Genomic DNA, 17,578 nt, shown 5'->3' on the forward strand with positions numbered 1-17,578 from the left:
GTTTTTTACTTTGATTTAAGTGAATATCTATGACTAAATTTTAAAGCACGATTATGTTCTATTATAACTTACTCATGATCATTAGGATAAGACATAAGTATCCTCTAGAATATGATCGAAAGTTCAGAGACATAATTTAACTAAATTAACGATCTATAATAATAATTATTATTATTTTAGATTTTGCACACTTTTTTGGCTTACCACGTAGTTCAGGCGCATGAGAGATGTTCAGATGTCACGTAAATCAAAAAGTATAAAAAATTATCAAAAAAAGTAATTCAATCATAATCAAATCTTAGTTTAGTTAAAATACGTCTTTAAAATTTCAGTTATAATCTAGGAGATATTTGTGACTTATCCCAATAGTCATCCAAGTTGTAAAAATACTAGTACAATAAAATTAGGCCAAAATCTTATTGATGTTTTAAAAGGTATGAAATAAATTAAATAATATTACTTTATATTAATTTGGAGGACACCAACCTTACAAAAAGGTCCATTAAGAGTTGGCTAGAATATTCTCAATTTAAGGTGCTTGTAATAGCACTAGTACTAATAGACAAACATAACAAATTAGGTGTGTTGACTACATGTTTGCATAAATTTTGGAAACTAACTACACTTTTTAATTTGATTTTATTTGCACCTACCCCCAAACTTTTTTTTTCTTCGGAATTTGAATATGAGATCTTTCTAATTAATACCGAAAGACTAGCTGCCTAGTTTCGTATTAATCCGCCTTATTCTTCAATGGTACTATATATCGATAAATACAACCCCCCCCCATCACTACCTCCTTTTACTTTTTTTTTTATAGTTGAGTTATTGAATTTAAAAATGAGTTTCAGTCGTCCTGATAAATATTATAGAATGAGATGGATATTCAAATTCACAAAATTTAATCTCGTAAACTATAAATAAATATCAAATATCATACTTTTAATGTTTGGGGCAATACATTTCTGCTTAATTTCGTAATTCGATTTTCACTGACTTATATTAATCTTTAAACAACGCTATTTTACAGTAATTCTTAATCAGACGTTTTAAATACAATTTTTTTTTTATACGAATTAAATTCATTCGATTCCAAAATGAATACCGAACTAGTGGAAAAAATCCTAGTTTGGAGTTGAGCGGCAAATGTCAAAATTTAAATGGCGCCGTTTCCAATTAAAACTCAATTTATCTTTTTTGGCGGGTAAGAGTGAGTATTAAATCAAAATTTTCATAAAAGGGTATTTTAGTCTTTTCCTCTGCCGATCTTCTAGGGTTTTTCCGTACTCAGTTTCCTTATAAACCCCTCAAATTTTATATTTGTTTCGGCTACAGACTCTTTTTCATTTTTGTCCGTTCATCATTATCTTCTATATCATTCTCGCAGCCTCTGTTTTTTTTTATGTCGGTTAATCTATATCCATGTAGTTTCAGTTTTTATGAAGCTGAACTTCAGTTTACTAAGTATTTTTGTTCATTTTGAGTATTGAAGTTGAGCTTGTTTGTTGAGGTGGAGGTAGTTTTTTTGATTTTTTTCTGCTAATTTGGGGGTAAAAAGTGTTTATTCAGCTAGTTTTTGCTGTTTTGTCATCTGGGTTGTGCTTAGTTTTGTGTAAAAAAACTTGTTTGTGAGTTGTGATCGTTGAGCAGTGGTTGATCAAGGTGTTTTTTTCTTCATTTTACTTGCGTTTTAGCTGGTGTAGAAGGAGTTTCTCTGGGTTTTTTCTGTTAATTTGGGGATAAAAAGTGTTTATTCTGCTGGTTTTGCTGTTTTGTCATCTGGGTCGTGCTTGGTTTTTGGTGTAAAAAACTTGTTTGTGAGTTGTGATCGTTGAGCAGTGGTTGATCAAGGTGTTTTTTTCTTCATTTTGCTTGAGTTTTAGCTGATGTAGAAGGAGTTTCTCTGTTTTTTCTGCTGATTTGGGGATAAACGTTCTTTTTTCAGCTTTTTTTTTTCACTTTATCATCTGGGTTGTGCCTAGTTTCTAGTAAAAAACCCTTGGTTGTGAGTTGCGATCGTTGAACAGTGGTTAATCAAGGTGTTGTTTTCTTCGATTTTCGTGTTTTTTCCTGCTAATTTGGGGATAAACGTTCTTCATTCAGCTGTTTTTTCCGTTTTATCATTTGGGTTTCGTAGATTTAAGCTGTGATTGTTGAGAAGTGGTTAATGCAATGGTGGATACAAGTGACAAAGTGAGTTATTTTGCCATTTGATTGTAATTTATCCCTTTTATTTGTTGATTAGTGTTTGTTATGAATTTGTTCTCTATGGTATTTTTAGGTTCAAGAAACTGGTGAGATGGTTGGGCAAAATCAAACCCCAGAAAGGGTTTCATCAGAGACTAACCAAAAAACTTGTGTTGATTGTGGAACCACAAAAACTCCTCTGTGGAGAGGTGGACCTGCTGGACCTAAGGTCAGTAATTTGGTCTATTTACTTGATCAATTCGATCGTGTAGTTTGGTTTGTTTCATCTTATATGATAGTGTTTGATTGAGCTTGACATGTTGTTTTGACTTGTATAATTGTTATATGAATAGCTAAACAACGATTATTGTCGATAATTAGTTGAAAGTTGTATATATAGAAGGGTTACTTATTGTGGAATTGTGTCAAGATAATTGTGGCATGTTCAATCAAAAGGAAGTTTTGTAAATAGAAATTTGTGCTTGTCGTTTTGGATACGTTGCTTAGACTCCGAAATGTTAGCTCACTGATACCTAAAAATGCATTGCTTTTGGATGATCGAACATGTACTTAAGTGTCTTTTGAAGAGTTTGAGCAATAGGGTTTGGTCTTAGTGGCTTAGCTAAGATTTAAAATATACATAATTGAACCTATGAAGAAGCCATGAGTTTGATGGTGGTGGTTTGGATATAGTACCTAGTGGCTAGTGTTGATCCGCTTCGTCTATAGTCTCAACTCGGCTTGTAAATGTGTTAGGTTTTGAGATTGTGATTGTACGAAAATGATCTTTTACTTGTGAGTTATGACGTGTTTTATCATAGGCTGTCTATGATTTTACGGAAGAACTTGACTCTAATAATTTGATCATAATGGCGAATGCAGTCATTGTGTAATGCATGTGGAATAAGGAGCAGGAAGAAGAGAAGAGCTCTTTTGGGATTGAACAAAGACGACAAGAAATCAAAGAAATCTTCGACTAAGAGCGGTGTTAATCATCATCAACAGAACCAGAGTAGCAACAGCAGTAGCAGTACAAGCAGCAGTGGAGAAAGTACGAGTAATGTAATAGTGAAGAACGAATGCATTCCATATAAGAAACGATTACTGCATTTTGATCGAGAAGTTGGTTTGCAAAGACCAAGATCAAACTCTACACACAGAAGGAAGTTAGGTGAAGAAGAACAAGCAGCATTCTTGTTGATGGCTCTTTCATGTGGTTCTGTTTATGCTTAGCAGAGGAAGATAATGTTGTACTTATTGTTGTGATTGTAGTACCTTTTTTTGGGTTGGTAGAGTAAGAGGGAGGATAGGTGTAAGAGTAGAATGATAAGAAAAAGAGCAAAATCATTTTGAGAGCTCATAAGAATGTAGACTTAATGATTGTGTTGCTAGTTTAAACTCAATTGAATTTATTTCAAGTTAAGTTCATTAACTTCGTGTGATTTATAACGTGTCTTGAGTTGTGGAATCAATTATTAATGTTTGTGAGTCGAATGCTTTGTAAATTGAACTATCTTTTTCGGAATTAATAGTGTATGCGACTCATTTGATCAATGTGTTGGGACAAGAAATGGAACATTTAATAATTAAGATATTAATCTTTGTGAAAAAAATAATAAATTTTAGATATTTTTTACTATGTATTATTATTAATATTATATTATCAGACAACAGACCGATACATGTGAATCATATAGTAAAATTTGTCTCATTTTTGTTGGATGTATTCATCACGTGGTTAAGCAAGCAACAGTAGAGAGCATATTCTTTTTCATGATTGATTATTTTGTGAATATAATTTTCTTATTATTGATTAGAAAAAGAGAAAACGAGATTATCGTTTTCACTAACCATATTTAAATATCAAATGTTATTATATGTGTTGTAACAATCCGTTACTATGAAAATATATTATAATTTTCTTTTGAGGCATAAAAGTAATGATTTCAACTGAACTCACGAAGCTCAATAACAAACTAAGGAAATTCTAAATTCAATTCTGAACACTAAAATCAATCCAGAAATGAGAGAAAAAATCAAAACTAGTCTAGTTTAGAGTGCAAATATTTGCTCAAAAACCAAAATCCAACGTCTAAAAATTAGCTTCAGTGAATGAAAAATGGAGTTTCATTGGTTCACTGAACCTAATTACCAGCTTCACAGCTGAAAATTAGCTTCAGTGGACGAAAAACGGAGTTTCTTCACATCTTACGTTGGAAAATTTCCTAATGCATCCTCATTGTCGTCACCAAACTGAGCATATGCAACCGGTTCATCACTTTCTTGTTGTTGCTGGTACAAAAAAGTTAATCCGAATTAGTAAAACATGAGAGTTATAAGCTCAAGCAAGTCGGGGGACAATTATATGAATCCTCATTGACCATATGGCACCACTAAACCTCATCTTAGACAAGTCTTATAATAGCAACGAATAGATAAGAGTACCAAAATAACAACAACATACTCAGTGTAATCCCCTGGGGAAGGTAGAACATATGCAAACCTTACCTCTGCCTTGGAAGGTAATCAAGTTGTTTCCGATAGACCCTCGATTCAAGGGAAAACGTATCAAAGCAGATACAATGGAAAAATAAGAGTACAAGAAGTTGTCTATAACCTTTGAAAGGACTAAAAGACTTCGAGATAACATAGGAACTAGTAATGAAGCGATGAAAAGATAGCAAATTAAGACCAACCTGCTCGAGCATGGCGCTCATGAGGTCCTGATCAGATGGCTCAGGAAAAGTGGCACTCTGATAGCTTGAGACATGTGGACGAGACACAGGATTAACATGTCCATTTTCTTGCCCGCTACAGAGAACTGCTTCTGCGATGAGAGTATTACTATTTACATTCTGTCCACTCTGCTCCATTGACCAGATTCCGTGGTGTATACTAGAATGATAAGACGTATTCAGGGTTGATCCAACATTTTCCTGATACAGCTCGTTGAAAATATCATCAGAGTTAACATCTTCCTTGGTTGTTGATGTTGCTGAATTACCACTCATAGGAAAGGTGTTTCCTGCAAACGATATGTTTTGATTCAATGAGCAGTCTATCGCTGAAGATGATGCTTGAGGAACCTGATTGTACATACTATCTCGTGGATTGTGAACGAGACCATTCTGAGATAGGAACTTGTTGGATTCTCTTAGCATATTATGAGCTTGTAACTGTGGTTGAGAAATCCATCCTACTGGCGTATTCATACCCAAGTAGGACGGATTTTGTTCCACAGCTGTTGGGATTCCATAAAGCAAGTTCACTTGCTCATTTCGATTGTTCATCTGTTGCTGACCTTGATATCGCAACATGGGATTTTCAAAGCTAAAATGGTTTCTCTGGTCTGCTAATGGAACAAACATCGGAGAATTTGTTGCAGGCCTACCCCATATGGCAAGATTTTGAGCGGGAAATTGACTAATAGGAGCAAGAGGTTGAAAACGATTAGACATTGTCCCAATGGTTGCTTCCGGATCTCCCATGCAAGCATTATTCTGTTCACTCTGATTCTTCCGTTGAATCAGTCTGTGTTTCTGCAGAAAATGGTTGCCACTACATGAGTATTTCAAGCATCAATCGACTACGCCTCTAACAAGTGCTCAATCAATCAATCAAGCAACTAACCAGTGTCACCTATATGGATCATTTGGTTTCATTGTGTTATATTCTAGTTATTTTCACCATTGTTTCGACCTACTAACTAGTGAAGATGTCAGGGACATCTCGACTGACTACATGTTGCAAGATACATGAAATCGTTCACCAAAAAAAGGTTTCGTAAACGTGATGTATGTGTGTACTACATTCTTGAAATGGGGAAAATGTACCTGAAGATGGCTAGCAATTTGTTCTCTTTTTAGCCCCGCAACATTCATCCGTTCCAGAATTTTCTTGGGAACTGCCTCTGTATGTGTAGATAGAGTTAAGACAATAAGGAATACAGAGAAGATAATAAATTGTATAGTAGACATGTTTTTGACAGATCCATCATTTCTAGTATCGTAACAAACAAAGAGACAGAAGCATGGGATTCAGGTACGGACAAGCTCTGCGTTGATGAGGAATCACACTACTCAAATGAGGTCTCTAATCCAAACACATTACCAACAAAATCAGGAAGAAGAGAGAAGACATAAGACAAGACGGAAACTTGGTTATAACGATAACTCAGCTGGTAAGAACTCATTCTATCATTCTCGCGCTAGAAACTAACTAAATAAATCTGGAAACCAATTCTGAGCACGAGATCATGTAAATGCAAAACGGAACAGAAGACATGAAAAGAAGACTACACATCAGGGGTATAGTGTATGATTATTATGGAACTTCTGATGCAAGATAACCAGACAATCGGAAAAACATACATAGATCAGTTACGTTAATAAAGTCAAAGTTTTTGTAAAAATATCAAAAAGAAGGTTGAAGTGGTTCATACTGTTGATTCCATAAAAGTCGACAGCTTCTAAAAACTTTCTATGAAGTTCTGTTGACCAAGTCGTACGTGCCTTCTTCAATGTGGTCGTATCACTCCTTTCTTCCATTTCATATTCCTCTGCCCTTTTCTTCTTTGAGCTTTTCAACCTCACTTCATTAGTTACACATGAATACTCAACTTCTTTCGGTTGTTCCACATTTCCTGATTGATCCAAAATCTGGCACTTCCACTCGTCCTTATTATGTCGAACAATGTGTTGCCAAATGTTCTGTAGTGACTCCATGCTCACCGGTTTGATAAGACAATAATGTGCACCATCAATCACACATTTCATAGCTACACTTCGACTATCATCTGCAGACATCACTATCCAAACACAAATAGTACAAAAAATAAGCATTTCTAAACTTAGGAACGAACGTTAGTTTGTATTACATGAAGCAGGATACTCACTTACAACAGGCAGGTTCATCTCCAGAGCAATATGCTTAAGAAGTTCAAAACCATCCATGTCTGGCATGTGGACATCGATAATAACCAAGTGAAAGTTGTTTTTGTTATCGCGTAGCAATGACAATGCATCCTCTGCTCGATTACACGTGGTGACTAGAAGAAACCATTACATTGAAACCAATTGTGAGGACAAGAAAAGAAGTAAAAAAAAAAAAGTTCTGTTCAGGATCAATCTCTGCATATCCATTTTCGAAATCACCTAAAGAACTTCTACTCCGTTCCATTTTATGTCACGACTCGCGAGGTTCAGAATAAGAGGATCAAGTCTACTTAATATCAGATTCAGAGATAGAACTTCAAGTTTCTGAAACAAAATTTACATATTTAGATACTATATAAAAAGTATTATAAGTTGAAACATATACGAAAATCAAATTGATCAAAAGAATAAACTCTTTAACTCTCAGAATAGTAACAGTACCACATAAAATAGAACAAAATGGATACTTTTTTTTTATGGTAAAACTCCTTTCTAGTGAGCTTCCTCATATTATCGGTCTCGAACCATGAAAAAGTGCATTAGGTTGCGCGATCTACAACTAGCCTAAAATTGGTTAATTTCAAATAAATCCTACTTCATATGCTTTCCCTTGAGTCGAGTGTTACCAAAAACAATCTCTCTACCTCTCAAGGTAAGAGTAAGATCTACGTACACTCTACCTTACCAGACTCCACTTGAATCGAGTGTTACCATAAACAACCTCTCTATCTCCCAAGGCAAGAGTAAGGCCTACGTACACTCTACCTTACCAGACTTCACTTGTGTGATTACAGTAAATATGTTATTTCTGTACAACGAATCCTACTTGATATGTTTTCCATTGAGTCGAGTGTTACTAGAAACAACATGTTTAACTCTAAAGGTAAGAGTAAGGTCTTCGTACACTCTACCTTCACCAAACTCCACTATGTGATTACACTGAGTATATTATCGTCGTACAATACGTCCTACAATTTACTAGTTCGAAATTTCTTGCTCTTCAATTGCTTATACTAGGGCCGGAGCTAGAAGCCCTAGCTCTGACCTTATAACTTTTTGTTCAAACAATGTATTTCTATTAAATAACTCCACTAAATATATACACATATTAAATTAAGACGAAGTAATTAACACTTAAAGTCGTTAATGTTCTAACGTCAAAACTCATAAATTTTCAAATCTTTAACTCCGTCTAAACTAACATATTTCTCCCAAAAAAACCTCAAAACTCAATAAAAAAATTAAAATTGAACTTAATAAAAATATTGCATTAAAATAATAGAGCGAAATATTGAATACCTTCATATTGACACTTCTTAAGTGTTTGTTCCAAGTTATTTAAATAAAACGTATCATCATCCACCACTAGCAACCGGAACGTCGGGAACTCGCCGGAAAACTCGCCGGAGTTCATACATGCACCGGAAGTAGACATCAGATTCTTTCTTCTTCAATTATTAATTATCAAGAAACAAATAGAAATATATAATACATGATGAGTAAAAAAATAACTTTCTTTTGGTGCATGGACTAAATATGAATATTGTTCGTGCTCGACTAAATTTGAATTCGCGCGCGGAAAAATATAGTTTTTTCCTCCAAATCAAGTATTACATCATTAGGGTATGAACCCGATATCTGTGATTTATGTAATATGTGTATTAATTATATCATTGTTTATACAACTTACTTATTTTTTTAGTTTCTTCTATTTTAGGAGTTAGATGTTATTTAGGGTTTTATTATAATATTTTTAAATAAACTATTACGGATTTTAAAATTTGTTGAAAAGTTCTAAGAGTTTTAGTGTTAGTAGAACTCACTTTTTTCGGATTAATAAAATATATTATAATTACAAAATATATAAATATATACTTTAATTTAATTTAATTTCATATTTAATACTTTTCAATTTTGAGTGTACACAAATCAACACTTAAATTTGGATAAAATTAAACAAGTTAACACAAACGTTTTACATAACATCTTACATGTGTGCTATGTATATTGTGACACGTAGGACTCGTGTGTCTATTTTATTTAATTTTATACAAATTTAAATATTTATTTATGCACATTTAAAATTGGAGGACATAAATATAAAACTGAAGCTATATTACAAGGTATATTTATGTATTATGCCTATCCTATTCATTGATTAATTTACAATATGTTAAGTTTTAAGGTATTATTTAATAGTTCGTCAATCAAATATTGTATGAATTTAATACTACTTATTCCACCTTATTCCATATATCAAATAGTCCCTTAATGTCTAGTTTTATTTTATTTTAATGCCTTTTCGATATATATATTTTTACTATATAATAATTGGTTTTCTTTTAGTAGTACAAATTATTCTCTATGTGATATTTTTTGTTTTTTAAAGAGTTATGACTATTTAAGTTTATCTGAAAATATGTGTATTGAATCTTCAATATTTTTGAGATAAATTTGTATGTTTGTGAAGTAATTGATAATTCAAAATAGTTAAAACTATATGAAAAATTTACGATTAAAGATAGAATTTGAATATCAAGATTGGAAAAATGTATAAACTAAGATTGAGGAAGTATCAGTATACACTTTTAATTAATAATCTTCAATTTAACTAAGTAAGGTAAGTAAATATTCTAAACTCTTATTTATGGTGTTTCATACAATACAAAAAAAATTATATTTATAGTTATAAAAGTTTAATAAAATAACATTTTTATTCTTAGTATTTGGATATCCCGATTAGTTTATGGATAGACATTCAAGTTTCGAAAATAGATTGGTATAAACATGGAAAATAAATTTATGTAAAATATAAGTTTTGATAATAACTATAAGTTAATGACAACATGATTATTCTTTAGCTAGTTAATACTATTTAATTACTATTTACTAGTTGATAAATGTGAAAGATTAAAGTAGTTAAATCTAGATTTCACCTTCTGTCTAATTTATGGCAGCGGGCAGGGCTTATTTATTTGTAGTTGATTAAATTTTTAAATTTTAATTATTTTGATTAATATTTGAAACAAATCGGACCACAAAGACTCTTATCAATAGCCTATTGTAATCATCAGTCATCATTATCAATCACGTATGATTAACAATAGTCGCTATCATCAACCGCCACCTTTAGCTACGGTTACTACCATTACCATGCAATACAATTATTAACCTCTGTCATTAACATATGTGTACGATTTTAAGTATTTTATTTTTAAAAAAATATCGTTCTCTAAATTTTTTTCATATAACTTAAATTAAATTGTCAATTATTGTGACTTTTAATACTTTTTAGATAATTTTCAAATAAATAAAAATTCGTGTTTTGACTATCGAACTAATGACGATAGGATGAAAAAAAAATGCTCTCGTTGAGAGTCGAACTCAAGACCTCCCGCTTACTAAACGGGTGCTCTAACCAACTGAGCTACGAGAGCTTTGTGCCATGTGTTTTCTTTGCATGATCATAATATAAACATATGATAAATCCCAAAATGTTTCATAATTTTTTAGTGTTGCTTGAAGGGATTAAGAGAGCACACTTGTTACTTGTTAGTTCCTTATTTTAATGTATAAATAGGTTCCAAAATTTACTTATATACTTATTTTAAAAATCTACCAAAGTCGATTGAAACAGTCTCTTAAACTTTCTAAAAATAGGGATAAAATTTGTGTATATCCTCACTTATGGGATTACACTTATTATATAGTTATTTGTTGATGTTGCAGTTATCGTCTTTATTAGATTACTTTTTGCATCCAAGTTGTAGATATTTAATTACTATGCATAATTTGATTCATTGCATCTAATAGTCATGATAACTTCCTTTTCTTGAACTATTTGTTATATTTTTCTTGAGTCGAAGCTCTATCAATACATATATATTATTGTTTTTCTTAGTTCTCGCTTATGTGATTACATCATATATATATATGTTATTATGTTGGTAATAATCAATGTGGAGATCACATTTAGTTTGTGTTACATTATACATGTTTACTTTCATGAACGCGCGTTCGTTTTATAGAAAACAAAATTAAAATATTAAGAAAATGAAATTTCAATTGCAAATAGTAATATTTGAATTTCAACTTAGAAAGTTCATTTTGATTCTTTTAATGAGCTAATAAATTATCTGGTACATAAACATATATTATGATTTGCTTCTAAGGAAAACTATGATGATTTTTTTTAAATAATCAATTGTTCTTATACTAACACATGTATTTCATTACAATATCAAACATATTTAATAGTGAACATTATATTAGATGAAAACATACCTCGTACAGTGTAGAAAAAAAAGATAGTTTAATGTATAAAATATTTTATATTTATATAAAATTTAAAAAAGAGTTACACCTAAGAGATGTAAAATAGACAATATATCATAATATAAATATTAGTGATTATTATCGATCTGACGCGACTGAATTGTAAAAAAAATTGAATTCTAATACATATACATGATTTTGGTCAAAAATATTAGATTTTGTCAAACCTATATGTTAAGCCTATCATATCATCTTTATTCATGAATTTCAAAAAAGAGATCTCCCACGAAAGAAAGCGTATTTCAAAGTAGATACTTAACAACTACTTCTTTCATCTCAAGTTATTCGATCTACTTTTCTTTATACGTCTTTTAAGAAAGTATGACTTTTTGATTTAAACAATTCGTTCATTCAAACTTTCAACATACATATTTAAAATTATACGATTTAAAAGTATTTCGACATACTTAACCTATCTTGAATTCGACCCTACAAAATTTTTAATTTTTTTTTAAATTCCATGTTAAAATCAAAATATATCAAACAACCTAATTTTCCAACAAAATATACACATCATGATGAGTCAAATTGACACAATTATGTCCTGTCAAGTGGTGTGATGGTTATTTCGTAATTATATCCAAAATTCAAGCCTTAATTAATAACTCAAAATTCTATATAAATTTCCAACACTTGTTACCGGTGATAATTTGGAGGCTCTTTCTGCTAATTTTCTCCTCCCATTTCCACGAAACTTCGCGAAGAATTTCCAAATTTCTCATTAGGGTTTTCAAAAATTTATAATAAAGTTTTGATCTTTGAGAAATTTTAGTATTTGGGAATGCAATTTCTTGAACATTTTCTAAAGATTTAAGCTTTAATTTTGTTGGAAAAAAATTTTGGGATAATTTGATGGATTCTGATTCGTGGATTCGTCTTTCTACTTCTTCACGACGTCACCAATCTCGATCAGGTTAGTGTTATCTCACTTAACTTTCCATTTTCAGTTTGGTTGATTTTAAATTTTTGGGGGTGGAGGATGGGGGATTAGGGGAAGGGGAAATTATTAAGTGGAGAATCGAACACTCATTGATACGGTGAAAGTTTGGATTTTTATTAACTGAGCTACTAAGGTTGACAGTCGTGCTAGTGTGAGGGTCAATTTGTCTTATATGTTTAAGATAATGTATGTGTAAATAGGATTTGAACATAGAAAGTCTTTTTTAGTGTGTGTGGGAGGGGGGGGGGGATTGCAAGGAGGAATTAGTTTGTGCGTTGAGGTTAAGAAAATGAAGGAATGTATAGGGAAACTTTACATTTCTGGGGCTTTTACATTTGGAATTCTGGGTTTTAGTTTATGTTGTTAGGGGTTTAGCAACTGAGCTACTAAGGATGCCCGTTGGGCTAGTGTGAGGGATAATTTTATCTAATCTTTTAGATAATATGTGTAGATACTGGATAGAAATGGAAAATAGTAATTTTTTGTGGGGTTGGGGGGGATTGGAAGGAGAATTAGTTTGCGAGCTGAGGTTGAGACAATGAAAGAACGTGAACGGGAACTTACATTTTCTGGGGAAAAAAAAGGAAAACTTGACATTTACAATCCTGGGTTTTAGTATATGGTGTTAGGGGTTTAATATTTTCTTATCTTTTGGCTTACTCAGTGTTCTTTCCTTGAAAAAATAAAGGGGGTAGAGTATGAGGTCCAAGAAAATCATTGTCAGTTTGAATTAGTTGGAATGAACAACAAACAGCAACGGCATACCTTGTGTAAGATCACAAGTGGGGTTTAGGGATGGTAGTTGTTAGGATCGAATCCACACACACACTTGATGAATGAAGAACACAAGAACTTTCAAGAGAAAAAGATGAGAGATCTAGAGAGAGAAAGAGAGAAATCAATATTTTGTGGTAACACCCCGTGAGTAAACTTCCACGGCGGTGGGTATATATATTAATAATTCAGAGTATTAATCAGGCTCCACAATCTAACATGTATGCCGTCCTTACTCCCGCTAAATTAGAATTTAACAGTTTATTGTAAATATGCTTAAAGATTATTTAACATGAAAAAAATTAAATTATGTTTTGCTGGAAAAATGAATGAATCGAAGAGGAGACTTCACAGTTGCATTTCTGGGTTTTTGTTTCGAATGGAGTTCAGTTAATATATTATTTACTTCCCTTTTTCGCTTGCCCGAACAGCTGGTTCAGAGTATGCGGTCCATGTGTATTATTTTTGGTGGATTTGGGTATTAATTGTTGATTTAATTTAATTCATAGTTTTTCTATAAGTTTCTTTAAGATGTTCAAGACGATAATAGTACTAGTTTGCTCCCAAATAATATTAAAGCTGCCATCTTTCTTGTGACAGAAGGATATTATGTGATTTGAGGTGATATCCAATATGTTACCCGATTAAAAAGAAAAAAGACAAAGGAATTACATTTGTACTGCTTGGTTTTGTGTTTTCTCTTTGTGGTTTGTTTGAATTGTCACAAAGGATTATTTATGGTTTTCGTTATTGAAATTGGGTTGTATTCTGCAGACTTCTATAATATCATAGAAGAGTATGAGGGTGAAGAGGAGTCAAGGCCGGAGTTCCTGTGCCCTTTTTGTGGCGAGGATTTTGATGTTGTTGGCCTTTGCTGTCATATTGATGAAGAGCATGCTATTGAGGCTAAGAATGGGGTATAATATACACACAGCTCTTGACTTATTTCTTCTTTATCTCCTTTTAATCGAGCAATCATATTGGCATTGAGACGTAGCTGAATTCATTGGCTGGGCTATCATCTGAGAAGTTTTTTACTCCCAAGACTGTCTTATATGTAGGAAAATGTTGAAGTATTGGACTTTATTAATCTTCTAACTTCTATGCTGCATTTCTGCTTATCCTTTTCAATGTAGTGTGTATATAGTAGAGGCTTTGAACTTCACTATTCAAAGCTTCAGGATAGTAGTTTTTTATTTCTCTTACTTCTGTAAAGGAAAAGAAGGAAAAGAAGAAAAAGAAGAAGAAGAAGAAGATAGCTTCTTGTTCTGTTGCCTTGTATATTGATTGTGGAGGGAATTAAGCTGTATATGCTTTATTCGAGCATTAGGTGCATCAATGCTTCATGCTTACATCATAGTAGGTTCCCCCCTCCTCTGGCTGTTGCAATTAATATCTCAGTCAATGTTTAATATTCCTAGAACTGTTTATAGTCTCAGTTCTTTTTTCTGGTTATCCAATGGTGGAGGTCGGTAACTCGACTAATGCAGCGGCAGCGGATACCAGCAACCTCCCACCTTTTCTTTTCCTTCTCTGAAAGCATGTAATCTGCCTCATAATTTTCATTGGAAAAAGGAAATGTTTAGGCTCTCGAGTGCTTTGGCTCATTTTTGGAGTTCTCTGATTCATGGCCATAGTGAAGGATAGGAAAGGTTTGAAATGGAGGTCTTTAGCCTAGTGGAGGGGATCCTCCTACCTCCTACCCTAAGGTTGAGTATTCGTGTTACCAAGGGAGCAAAGTAGAAAGGACCACTATTGAGTATTGACTCTTGAGCAGGGGTGGGCATACCATATTAAAAGAAAGAAAGTCAACTGTGACTTAATAGTCACTTTCTCATTCCAATAGGTTGGTGCTTCGGCCAGCTTTGCTAGAAAATGTACACAGGAATATTAAGTTTGTTTTCCTTATCTTATGAGCTATAATCACACTTTATGTTTGTGGTAACACTCTGGTGTTAGAACTCTACTGCCCAAACGAAATAGAAATATAAACAGGAAAATATGGGGAGTAGGGAAGCAATCTGATAATGAAAAGCTAGCCACATCATTCAGGGTATTGAGAGCAATTATCTTAACTTTGCCCATGTCCCAACACGACTTATCCTTGATTCCTTCCATGGCAATTGTTTCCGACTTCTTAGGTGCAAATAGAAAAAGATCATCACAAGTATGATTGATATTTTGTCTCTCGATATATATTTACAGACATTATTATATCTAAATGCTTCAAGCCTGAGTTGCATATGTAGCTAGTGCAAAGGTTGCTGTAAACATGACCCAAAGTGATCCTGTGGCACTTCTCCTATTAAATGTCAGTGAAAATATCTGGTTTATGTGTCTGTGTTATCCGTTGACTTAGACAACGCATATGTACATGCAGATATGCCCCGTTTGTGCTAAAAGGGTCGGGACAAATTTGGTTGGCCATATTACGCAGCAACATGGAAATATACTGAAGGTATCCTTCTGGTGCTTTTTCTTTGTTTGCTTAACTGGGATTTGAATATGAAGCCTTTTCTGTGTTCACAAGCTCTTGCTAGAACTATACAGCATCTCTCTTCTGTCTGTTTTTTGTGCTAGACTCCATATAGTTATTATATTTCATTGACTGTGTAACAGGTTCAGCGCAAGAGACGATTTCGAAGGGGTGGACCTAATTCAACTCTTTCTATTATAAGAAAAGAGCTGAGAGAAGGAAGTCTACAATCCATTCTCAGGGGATCCTCCCATTTGGTTTCTTCCACCAGTGCAGATCCTGATCCCTTGTTATCTTCATTCATTAGCAGCTCAGCTTCGGTTGATGAACCTTCTGAAGTTCGACCTCTGTCTTCGGTTGATGAAGCTTTAGCAGCATGCTCAACACAAGAAAGCGCTGTTGAGAACTTGTCTGACAGGTATGTCAGCATTTTGTTACACTTCTATTATGTCTCCTTTTATCATTGCCTTTGATGCTGGGAAGTGGGAAGTGGATGAGGAAGTAGGGGTAAAAGGGGGAATGGAGTCCCAGCTGACTTAGTGCTCGTAAGAGTACATGAACGACCCTAGTTCGGCTTCTTTCTTTTGTTTCTTTGTCCTCAAGTCATTGGGTTCTTTTTCTCAATGTTTACGTAATGTTTTATTGCCTGTTTCATTGCTTGGCAAGTTACACATAAGTTCTTATTTTCCTTATCGTATTTTTTTGTACTTGGGAAAAAAGTATATTCCTTTGAATGGTAATGATCCTTTTTCATATTACCTGTGGTAGTTCTCATTTTCCAGTAACTGTAGATACTCCTGTTGGAAACTTGCCAATACTTAGAGAAGTTATTAGTCTCGAGTTTTGTGTGTTCATCATTGTATAGTGTACTAAATAGAATTGACATTGTTTAGACAAGGCATTACTGTTGAGTGGCATGCTTAGCAGATTAATAGGTCAATAACTCGTCGGATTTGAAATTGAACTGTTTCAGTTATGTCTTACCATTCATTTTTAACGGCATGTTCTATAGACCACAAGATTCAAAAGACATTTTGGTACATTATACACATCTTTAGTTGAAAACCACCACCACCACCAGCAAACCCAGTGTAGTCCCGTAAGTGGGGTCTGGGGAGGGTAAGTGTGGGTTTACCCCTACCTCGATGGTGTAGAGAGGCTCTTTTAGGAAGAACCCTCGATTTTATCAACGAACATCAGAGCAGCTAAAAGAAAAATACAAGAAAGTACAGAGGACATAAAACACGATAGGCAAAACATAACATAGCATTCAGACCTCAAGATTTAAAAATCTTCCTCTCTTTAGCTCTCTGCCATTCATTCTAAGACAGAACGAATCGAAGTGAGTACATGATATGTCTAATAGGGAAAATCCAGGTTTATCCTTTAAACTTGTTCTTATATGGCTCTTTTGTGGACTTCAAACTTCCACTTAGTCCATTTCCTGTTCACATGTATCTGACATTTTTAATCTTGGTATTATATTGAACAGAAATATTCAGCCAACTCCAATATCTGAAGAAGACCAAGTAGAGAAGGCAAGGAAATGTGAGTTTGTGCAAGGGCTTCTGCTATCGACTTTCCTTGAAGACGACGACTTCTAATTTGAAAAAGAGGATTTGCAATGTAGTAACTATTATATTATGTAACCTGCAATGTTGTAGCTCTGTGAAAGAAAAGAGATACTGCTGCCAAATCTGTAGTAGTTATTAGGCCAATTGGAACTTATGGAATCCTACTGTATGTAGTTCTATCTATATATGTATGTATATAATAATGAACACTCTTTTCTTCTCCCTGTTTGACAGTATGCAATATATTTCTAATTTAACCGTCTAAAGACACAGTTGTGATTCACATTTAGTAGCAAAAAAAGAGGTCATTTCTGATATAAGAAACAACATGATTATTGAATACTGCTACTAGCCATCT

The 17,578-nt window shown here is 33.3% G+C and overlaps 3 protein-coding genes and 1 non-coding gene across 4 annotated transcripts; 2 read left to right on the forward strand and 2 right to left on the reverse strand.

The window, feature by feature from the left end:
• Nucleotides 1-1,333: 1,333 nt before the first annotated feature.
• Nucleotides 1,334-3,681, forward strand: LOC107005243 (GATA transcription factor 16-like). Its single transcript, XM_015203783.2, has 3 exons — nt 1,334-2,193; nt 2,282-2,416; nt 3,070-3,681. The coding sequence occupies exons 1-3, from the start codon at nt 2,173-2,175 to the stop codon at nt 3,418-3,420; spliced, it is 507 nt and encodes a 168-aa protein (XP_015059269.1). The 5' UTR covers nt 1,334-2,172; the 3' UTR covers nt 3,421-3,681.
• A 714-nt stretch (nt 3,682-4,395) lies between these two features.
• Nucleotides 4,396-8,556, reverse strand: LOC107006592 (two-component response regulator ARR2). The gene is made up of 6 exons (XM_027913842.1): nt 8,421-8,556; nt 7,082-7,234; nt 6,629-6,994; nt 6,021-6,097; nt 4,884-5,726; nt 4,396-4,479 (listed from the first exon to the last, which is right to left on the reverse strand). The coding sequence occupies exons 1-6, from the start codon at nt 8,554-8,556 to the stop codon at nt 4,396-4,398; spliced, it is 1,659 nt and encodes a 552-aa protein (XP_027769643.1).
• A 1,928-nt stretch (nt 8,557-10,484) lies between these two features.
• TRNAT-AGU lies at nt 10,485-10,558 on the reverse strand. The gene has a single exon. It is a non-coding gene; the product is annotated as a tRNA-Thr (tRNA).
• A 1,541-nt stretch (nt 10,559-12,099) lies between these two features.
• Nucleotides 12,100-17,486, forward strand: LOC107005364 (protein DEHYDRATION-INDUCED 19 homolog 4-like). Its single transcript, XM_015203942.2, has 5 exons — nt 12,100-12,369; nt 13,945-14,087; nt 15,551-15,628; nt 15,790-16,064; nt 17,139-17,486. Exons 1-5 carry the CDS (start codon nt 12,309-12,311, stop codon nt 17,248-17,250), a joined length of 669 nt encoding a protein of 222 aa, XP_015059428.1. The 5' UTR covers nt 12,100-12,308; the 3' UTR covers nt 17,251-17,486.
• Nucleotides 17,487-17,578: the final 92 nt, after the last annotated feature.

This window comes from Solanum pennellii, chromosome 12, assembly GCF_001406875.1.
Source record: "Solanum pennellii chromosome 12, SPENNV200".
NCBI lineage: Eukaryota > Viridiplantae > Streptophyta > Magnoliopsida > Solanales > Solanaceae > Solanum > Solanum pennellii.

What these genes read in the sequence shown, in the direction of transcription:
- LOC107005364 (XM_015203942.2), top strand. Translation starts at nt 12,309, where the DNA reads ATGGATTCTGATTCGTGGATTCGTCTTTCTACTTCTTCACGACGTCAC. An exon ending in CTATTGAGGCTAAGAATGGG is followed by an intron (nt 14,088 to 15,550) that starts GTATAATATACA and finishes ATGTACATGCAG; the next exon opens with ATATGCCCCGTTTGTGCTAA. An exon ending in GTTGAGAACTTGTCTGACAG is followed by an intron (nt 16,065 to 17,138) that starts GTATGTCAGCAT and finishes TATATTGAACAG; the next exon opens with AAATATTCAGCCAACTCCAA.
- LOC107005243 (XM_015203783.2), top strand. Translation starts at nt 2,173, where the DNA reads ATGGTGGATACAAGTGACAAA. An exon ending in TGGTGGATACAAGTGACAAA is followed by an intron (nt 2,194 to 2,281) that starts GTGAGTTATTTT and finishes TGGTATTTTTAG; the next exon opens with GTTCAAGAAACTGGTGAGAT. An exon ending in GTGGACCTGCTGGACCTAAG is followed by an intron (nt 2,417 to 3,069) that starts GTCAGTAATTTG and finishes TGGCGAATGCAG; the next exon opens with TCATTGTGTAATGCATGTGG.
- LOC107006592 (XM_027913842.1), bottom strand. Translation starts at nt 8,556, where the DNA reads ATGTCTACTTCCGGTGCATGTATGAACTCCGGCGAGTTTTCCGGCGAG. An exon ending in TAAGAAGTGTCAATATGAAG is followed by an intron (nt 7,235 to 8,420) that starts GTATTCAATATT and finishes GGTTTCTTCTAG; the next exon opens with TCACCACGTGTAATCGAGCA. An exon ending in GATGAACCTGCCTGTTGTAA is followed by an intron (nt 6,995 to 7,081) that starts GTGAGTATCCTG and finishes GTGTTTGGATAG; the next exon opens with TGATGTCTGCAGATGATAGT.